Raw genomic sequence first — 8,406 nt, 5'->3', positions numbered from 1 at the left:
ACAGTGATAAAACACGACGGGCATTTGATAACACGGGGGAAATGTAGAAAACACGAGCCTCAGGCGATATTCTGATAAAACATTTATACTCTGATAAAACATGGGTTTTTGACCAAACAGAACGCGCGCAGGGTCCTATTTTATTATAAATGAGAATAATGCACTGCACTCTTTCTGAAAGGGACATGAAAGCATTACTAATAGTGTAAAAAGCTGCAAAGACATGATAATCGCAGTTTAATATATACGAGGCAAATTTGGAAATGAGGGTTGGCAGATTTTCCTAGAAATCCACACAAAGTCCTTATGCAGTCTTAGGTAAAATGCACAAAGTTTCAACTTCATTGGTCGTTTTCGTCCCGAGTTCTGGATATCAGCCCCATGGGGATCATGTGAGATTAATTTTTGAACAGATTTTGGGCACATTTCAACAACTCCCTCACAGAGTAAGAAATTTCAAACAAAACAAAATATATTTTGTAACGTTTCGCTATTACACTGGAGTATGTTTACTATGCATGGTTCGTGTTAACTGTAGAAGTATTTTAGGCGTGAATCCCTAAGGGGCTAGTAGACTATTTAAGAATTTGTAAGTTATGCAAGAGCCACTCGAAGGCATCTCTTTCAACTTTGCTTTTTAATTTTTCTGTTTATTGACTGCTGTATTTTCTTTATGATGATGTAACGCTCGCTGTATCCTGCATCAATAAACGAGATGCCCGCCCCTGATGCTGTGTTTGTGTTTATTAAGATTAGTTACAAAATATTTTATAATCGTTTCAGGGTGATTAGAGTATAACGTCATTTACCTAAAGCACTATGAATAAACTTTTATAGGTAGAGATATTGGCTCGCAAGAATATTTCTCTTGCCTGTACTAGAATGTAGGCCTCTTATAAGCAAATCAGGATGAACCGGAAATGATCTATTTTTTAGGCCTATTATTTTAGATGCCCAAATATTTTATCTCAAAATTTTAGCATATCTGTAAAGGTTAACCCTTAACGGTCTTAATACACCTTTTCTACAGGTAAAGGTCATTCTTGTTTAATAAGAGTTATGTCGTTACATTTTACAGCTGTAAATCTACACAGCTACAACTACTAATTGCCTTGACTAACGTATACAATGTAAACCGACACACATAGTAAAAAAATCAACACATTTACATCACTGTACACTCAGATCTCATCAAAACACGTATGATGACATTATTTCAACGTATTGTCAAAACGGACTAAAACGTATGTTAAAATGCTAACCAGACGAGGTTTCCACTGTAAAAGTTACACCTTGAGGACGCTAAGCGTTGATTCAGCTTGAGTCGTGATAAATAATCGGATGTACTGCACAGTATCCATGATCTGTACACTGAACATACCATAAAATGGTCTGTAGGCTCGTTTGTCCAGTTATTCACAGGAAAACTCCTGACAAACTTTCATTTCAACAACACTCAGAGTTTCAGATTGAATCTTGCGATCAAAAAATATTCTGAGCTTGTACTCCCTAAATACAAGAATTGTATACACTGGTAGTTGCCCTGGCAACGTTACATCAAGTTGCTTAGAAACCGGCAAAAACTGTGGGTTCACAGATTCTAGCTGCATAGACTGCTACTTGCATGATTTCACTTTTTCCATCAGTGTGAAAGGACTGCTTTTAAAATACTCTTTTTGATAACGGAAAGAATTTGATTTGGAAAGAAATTAAAACATTGAGCTTCACAGCAAACTTTCTTGCCAATTTGTGTCCAATTTCAAATCATTAAGTACATCCAGACTTAGAAATTTCACTGTTTTACAAGTTTGTCAACTATGGACTGGTTTTTCAACAGATTTCAACAGTTATTCTCTCCTGAAGTGTGTGATTATCTGACACAATCAATATTAAATAACAGTAAAATTATTATTATTAAATCTGTTGCTGAATATTATTGATCAATATGTAATTAAACAATCTTACAAGTATGTATAAACGTTTGCTCAATGTGAAAATCATTGATAAATCATTACTTTCAAGACAATGGCACTATTGATTTGGATAAAAGTAAACTAAAAAACAATAAAACCTTTCCTTCTAAGAATGGCAAACACACATGTAAATTCCAGCATCAAAAATAATATGTAGAAATATATTACTTCAGCTATAAAAGACCATGCTAAAAATCTCTAATGGCAGATCTCTTTGTGCTCCTAAAATGTTCAACATGCTTGCTTTCTCCACTTTAATAAGGATTTTCATGCAAAATGTTTGTCTGCATCCTTGCTGTGCAGGTAATTTATCATTGTACATGCATGGATAGAGTTTTGTGCGCAGAGCAAGAAACCAGAGAAGTATCCTATTGTTTGGCAACTCCAGTGAAGCTTTGCATTGATTAAACAATCATGGATACCTGATGACCTCTGTTTCTTTTTCATGATTATTCACTACATGCAAACAATTGTCTCCATTTGGTGTGAAAATATGATCATATTTGTCCGCGGACATTATCTGCAACATCAGTGCCGCAAACGGTTTTCCGAGAGCATAGCTTGAGGAAAAGTGCGAGCTCTGAGGAACAGGAAATGTCCAAGGACAAATATCTGAGCATATTTTTGCACCAAGTGGAGGATATTGTATTTATCATCCTTCAAATATTTTTTGCAACACATGAAGTGTAGAAAATTGTTTCAGTTTCAGCCAGTCCATCTTCAATTATGTGGTGCGTTTAAACCAATCGCACACACAAAAAAATATTTGATGGATTATAGTTATCAATAATCTCCACTTCCAGTCACACAAAAAAATTCTGATAGTAAAAACTGTAATATTTTCACTGTTGCTACTCACAAGAGATCCAATTTTTTGAATATGTGGCTGTAAAAGACAAGAGGTCAAATACCATAACATCCATCACAAATGTTTACTCAGCAGGATCATTTGCACAGAGTTCACTTAGAAATCTTTGCCTAAGGTTCTTCAAATTTCAGTTTTTTAAAACCAAAATAATAATTATTGTTCTTCATATCGCCTCCCTCCAAAAACTTTTAGAAACGCTGTCATTTGTCTATCTCCAAAATGAGCAGGTAAAAACATTACTTTTTGCTATTTTTCTAATGTGAGTTACATACACGTATGTACATATTCTCTGGAACTCTACAGGAAAAGTTTTAAGGAAAGAGTTTTGAAGCAGACATCTTCAAGGAAAAAAAAAATGCATCTCTACTTGCCCACTCTAATGAGCAAATCTGCATCTGCTACTGATAGTTACTAACGTAAAAATTAAAAAAATTTGAACATTAAAATACTAAAAGCACTGTTATGTACACTAATAATGAGTGAAAAATTAAGAATTATTCTTTGACTTTCCATCTCCTACTTCATGAACAAAAGACAAAAGCAATATCACAATAAATGTGAAGACCAGTAGAGTAGCAAAGACCTTAAGGACCTCTTGTCTACCCTTCATTGTTTTTGTAGGTGCCTCATTCACTGGTGATCTTTTGATGGGCATCTTGTTAACAACAGATTTTTCTTGCTTGATATTTGTTTCCTCAACTGACTGGACTTTGGTGGTGACAACAACTTCCTGTTTTTCTTCTTTTGCCTCACTTTTGTAAGGAAGTGGTCCTGTAATGCAAAGGCAATTAAACATTTCAGTCACAAGATGATGAACGACACACATACCATCTCAATACAGAATGACTTGGGTATTACCTGGTAGAGTGCAAATGATAGATGGTAGATCACTATACATAGGGTGATGAAAGACTTAAAAGAATTTTATGCTTTACTTTTGCACTCCAGATAAGAATTCCCTGAGCCATTGTATCCAGTATAGAAATACAGCAGTATAGATGTAGTTAAACTGTTTGTTAGAAACCAACGTTGCAAGATTTAAAGGTAAGGCAAGAGACCCAGCAGGCCAGAGCTTATCCCGGTTTCTGTAGCATGAAACGACTAGCCTAAGGGGTATGTCTACTCCCCCTGGATGGGATGCTGGTCCATTGCAGGATTGACCCCAGCATTAAGTTCGCCAGTACCGTACCCATTTATACACCTGGGTGGAGGGAGGCACTGTAAGGGTAAAGTGCCCAAGAACACAACACAATGTCCCCAGCCAGGGCTCGAACCTGGACCACTCGATCCAGAAGACGAGCGCCACTAACCATGAGGCCACCCACCTCCCAAGATTTAAAACATTACTCAAAATTGAAACTTATTTATTGTATCCAGGAGTGTCACTAAGGGGGAGCTGCCTTCTAACTACTCTGGCTGAAAGAGATCTCAAATCTGGCTGAAAACAAAGATTGGGTAAACTTTGGAGCTGCTAGGCAAAAAAAAAAAAAAAAAAAACCAACGACACGTGTTCATGTAACTCTCTCTCCCTGACGTGTGTTCACATAACTCTCTTTTAGGAACAGCATCCAAAAAATCCTCAGGCTGCTGTTTTATTTTCAAGTTTTTTTGGACTGTTGCCGTGAGGTTACTATTAAAAAAAGCACCACCAAAAGTTTAATACAAGTTTCCTTGTTACAGGGTTGGAAGACTTGATGTACTTTTCTAGGTACATGTATGTGGAGATTGGTTTGATTTTCAGACTGACAATCCAATTTTCAAAGTTGCCTTCTATTAGGAAAACCGTTTTCAATAGATCTTGTGAGAATATTGTGAAAGACATACATGTAGTAACAGTGTTTCAGAAATTATTTGTGGTGGATTTTCACAGAACATTTTGTATTTTTGTCAAGATTGAAGAGAAATTTGACATTCTTCAGGAAAGGGTTACAAAGCGGTGGTTGGTTTTCACAAAATATTTTGTATTTCTGTCAAGATCAAAGAAAGCCCAAGGTAAAGTCTGCATATGAGCCAAGTGACCCACCAGGACGGAGCTTATCCAGGTTTCTGTAGCATGAAGCGACTAGGAGTATTTCTACTCCCCCCACCCCCCTCCGGGATGGGATGCTAGTCCATCGCAGAGTTACCCCAAGCATTAAATTTGCAGGTACCCAGTTATAACTGGGTGGAGAGAGGCACTGTGAGAGTAAAGTGCCTTGCCCAAGAACACAACACAATGTCCCTGGCCAGGGCTTGAACCTGAACTGCTCAATCTGGAGTCGGGCGCACTAACCATGAGGTCACCGCACCTCCCCCAAATAAGTTACAAATTTTCCTGAATGGTTTGTGGTATGTATTGAGTGGTTCTGTCCAGAGTCAATCTGAGTTTCTTTTAACAGTGACCAGTACACTAGCGAGACAACATTATACCACACACACACGTTGTAGCAAAGAACTTGCCTTTCCTCCTGCGAAGTATCCTGTAGTCTGATGATTCTGTTGTATTTGGTGTTTTTAGTTTTGTGTAATCTTCGTCAACTGGCTCAACTTCTTCTTTTGATTGTACTTGTTGGACTGCTTTATTTCTCTGTTGGAAATAATACATACAAATAAAAATAATATGTAACACTTTTGTTTTCAAAGCACACAAGCAGAGCATTAAGATACTTGACAGTGATAAAATGAAATCATTTTATAATTATACTATTTTAACACATATCAACATATATATGAAACTTTATGGGTTTGCTTCAAGGATGCTTTGGTGTTGAGATAGAGGACTTATACTGTAACAAGGTCTCCCCAAATGGGCTACAATGGGATAAGTGAACCAGTGTGTGCTGAGTTCCATCCTGCAAAACATAGTATGATAGAGCAAATAGGAACACTGCCACATTTCTTGAGCAGCATGACACATGTGCATGTAGAACATTACAGTGTACACATTACAACTTGCTACTACAGGGCTTGAAGTTAACTTTTTAGTCCACTTGCAAAGTTTTGCTAGTAAGATTTTTCCACTAGCAAACTGGTGAGACCACTAGCAAATTCTTTCCAAATATCTGGGGAGACATGGATGATTCTAACTCACAAATGTTTGCTAGAGGATATTTTTCTGACTTGCAGATTATCAAAATCACTCACATTTTGCGAGTTTACGGGCGTTAATTTCGATCCCTGGCTACTACCTATTTATACTCCTGGGTGGAGAAAGACAGAAAGTCAAGAGATTTTCCTAAACATGCACACCACATCTGAAATAATGCTCCAAAGTTGTATCCTCAAGGACTTTAAGATCAAGTAGTTTTTCAGTGATTTCATAGGAAAACAGCTCCCGGCTGCAAAGCATTGTCTCTGATGCCTCACATAAAGAAAAATATTTTTCAGTAGTGAAATGCTGTAGGTTTTAGTGCTAACCTTTTTTTTTTTTTTTTTTAAAAAAAAAAAAGATTTTCTAACATAAATTTCTAGATTTGAATTGATCTAGTTTTCAGATCTTCCTTGGTCCTGTGTATTTAGAATTACACAAGGATAGATATATTACGCTTCCATCCCAGGAGGAATCCATGATTTTTGCACATTTCACATTTCTACATTAAACATGTAGTAATAATGTAATTAGCAATCATATCAGGGATGTCACTAAAGGCTGGCTGCCAGCTACTATAATCTGGGTTGGATACTGGAGTTTAGAGAAGGGTGTTTGATATATATGGGTCGATCCCCTTTAGGGGGTGCAGGGTCATTCCCCCCCAAAATTTTCAAAATTGAAGTCCTCAGAAATAGGATTTCTGGTATTCTGAGGCCAAGAAAGCGTATTATGATGTCTCATGTTTTTAAATCTAGGGGGTTCAACCAAACCACTCCAACCCTCCTAGATCTGCCCCAGGTAATTTTGCCAGCTGAAAAAGAATTTAATTCACTCCAAAAGAGACTTGGATAACCGCCAAGACCAGAAAAGCCAGCTGGGCTTGTTAATGAGCTCCTGTTAGTATTTTCTTAGCTCCATTGCATCCCATCATGTATACATGTATATACAGTTGAATTAACAAATTGGATTTTTAAAAACACCTTGGAAGTCCTAGCTTTTCTCCCTGGTGAAGGCGATCTTGTTTTAGTGAACTGTTTGATTAAGGAATGGCAGCCACGTAAATTTTTCACTGGCTCCCAAGAGTCTTCATCTGGACCAAAGCCTTTCCAGTGGACCAGATATTCTACTTTACCATTTCTTGTTCTTTTGCCAAGAATACGTTCAACCTACAAAATAACCATGCGGAACAGTTATTAAATATTACTTAAAACTTAAAGTGAAAAAAAAGTCTCCCTTGATCTTTGGACGATATGATCTATAAAGCTCTCAAATTACGTGTACCTATGTTTCATTAACTAGACAGATGACTATAATGTCTATAATGAATTTTCTTGTGTGTAGCCCTAATGGGAATTTTTCAAGGATCTTCAAATATCTATGGAAGATTTTCATTTGGATTCCCTAAAGATTTTCCAGAGTTTTTTGTCCAGGTACAGGGATTGTCCATAAGATTCCTCAACGATGTTCTAACAATACTCAGAATCCTGCAATGGTTTGTAACCTCCAGGATCTTTCAAGATCTTGCAAAAACTTTAATGTCCTTGACCAGGATCTTTAAAGATCTTGATGAAGATCATCAGAAAGATCCTCAAAGATCCTTGAAGATCCTTGAAAGATTTTTACCAGGGATAGATTCCGTAAAGATTCTGAAAGATCCAGCAAAGAGTTTTGCTAAGATCCTGTCTGATATTTATCTTATCAAGGATCTAAATTACATGGAAGATTTTTGTAAGATCCACTAAGAATCTTTGAAACATTCGTCTGGGGACTTTGGAACGTCTTTTCACAGATGCTGCAAGGATATTTACACGGAAGGCTTACACGAAAGCGTAATGAATTTTATAAACAAATGAAACTAAAAAATTTTGCTAAACAAACACTGATTATTATGCAACATTTGGTCTAAAACATTTGACCTAGATCAAATAAATATTCAACCAAAGTGTTGCGTGATGAACAATGTTTGATCGTCTCTGTTTATACAGCATGAGGTTACGTACAAAAGCAACACAAGATAACACAGCAAGTTTGGGAGTTAAAAGAATAAAAGGGTTCATATGAACATAACAATGTGAATCAAAGTCAGATGGTCCTGATAATCCAGTTTTTTTTCACACAACGCTTACTTTTGAAGCGTCAGTTTAATTATTTAACGACATAACGTATTGATCAGAAATCTCACCACCAGCCGAGTTCAAACATTTGACACGGAGTAGACAAGATTTAAAAACAAGCTGCTATGTCAAGGCCAAACACAGAGGATTTCTGATTTACAGACTTCCCATTAACAATATTAAAGCTTCAGTCATTTAAGGATAACCACTCGTTATTTACCTCAAATAATTCTCCCTCTGACTCAGATGAAAGCGGAGATCTAACCGACGCCATCTTTATGAATGTTTAGTCAAACAGCGCGCGCAAAAATTTAGATCACGTGACATGTAGTGAAGGCCTGGATGCTGTGCCGGATGCTGGCTTGTAACAACAAAGACACT

At 36.8% G+C, this 8,406-nt stretch overlaps 1 protein-coding gene across 1 annotated transcript; it reads right to left on the bottom strand.

The window, feature by feature from the left end:
• Positions 1 to 1,031: 1,031 nt before the first annotated feature.
• On the bottom strand, positions 1,032 to 8,383 carry LOC145466383 (M-phase phosphoprotein 8-like). Its single transcript, XM_081450102.1, has 4 exons — positions 8,246 to 8,383; positions 6,892 to 7,077; positions 5,281 to 5,407; positions 1,032 to 3,612 (listed from the first exon to the last, which is right to left on the bottom strand). The coding sequence occupies exons 1-4, from the start codon at positions 8,297 to 8,299 to the stop codon at positions 3,329 to 3,331; spliced, it is 651 nt and encodes a 216-aa protein (XP_081306228.1). The 5' UTR covers positions 8,300 to 8,383; the 3' UTR covers positions 1,032 to 3,328.
• Positions 8,384 to 8,406: the final 23 nt, after the last annotated feature.

Source organism: Orbicella franksi, chromosome 13 (assembly GCF_964199315.1).
Source record: "Orbicella franksi chromosome 13, jaOrbFran1.1, whole genome shotgun sequence".
Lineage (NCBI taxonomy): Eukaryota > Metazoa > Cnidaria > Anthozoa > Scleractinia > Merulinidae > Orbicella > Orbicella franksi.
The sequence above is the reverse complement of the archived record's forward strand: the minus strand, read 5'-3'. Positions and strand labels throughout refer to the sequence as shown.

Excerpts from the sequence above, each read along its gene's own strand:
- LOC145466383 (XM_081450102.1), bottom strand. The coding sequence starts at position 8,299 with ATGGCGTCGGTTAGATCTCCGCTTTCATCTGAGTCAGAGGGAGAATTA. Across the intron at positions 7,078-8,245 it reads CAGAGGGAGAATTATTTGAG|GTTGAACGTATTCTTGGCAA; the intron begins GTAAATAACGAG and ends GTTATTTTGTAG. Across the intron at positions 3,613-5,280 it reads GATACTTCGCAGGAGGAAAG|GACCACTTCCTTACAAAAGT; the intron begins GCAAGTTCTTTG and ends TTTGCATTACAG.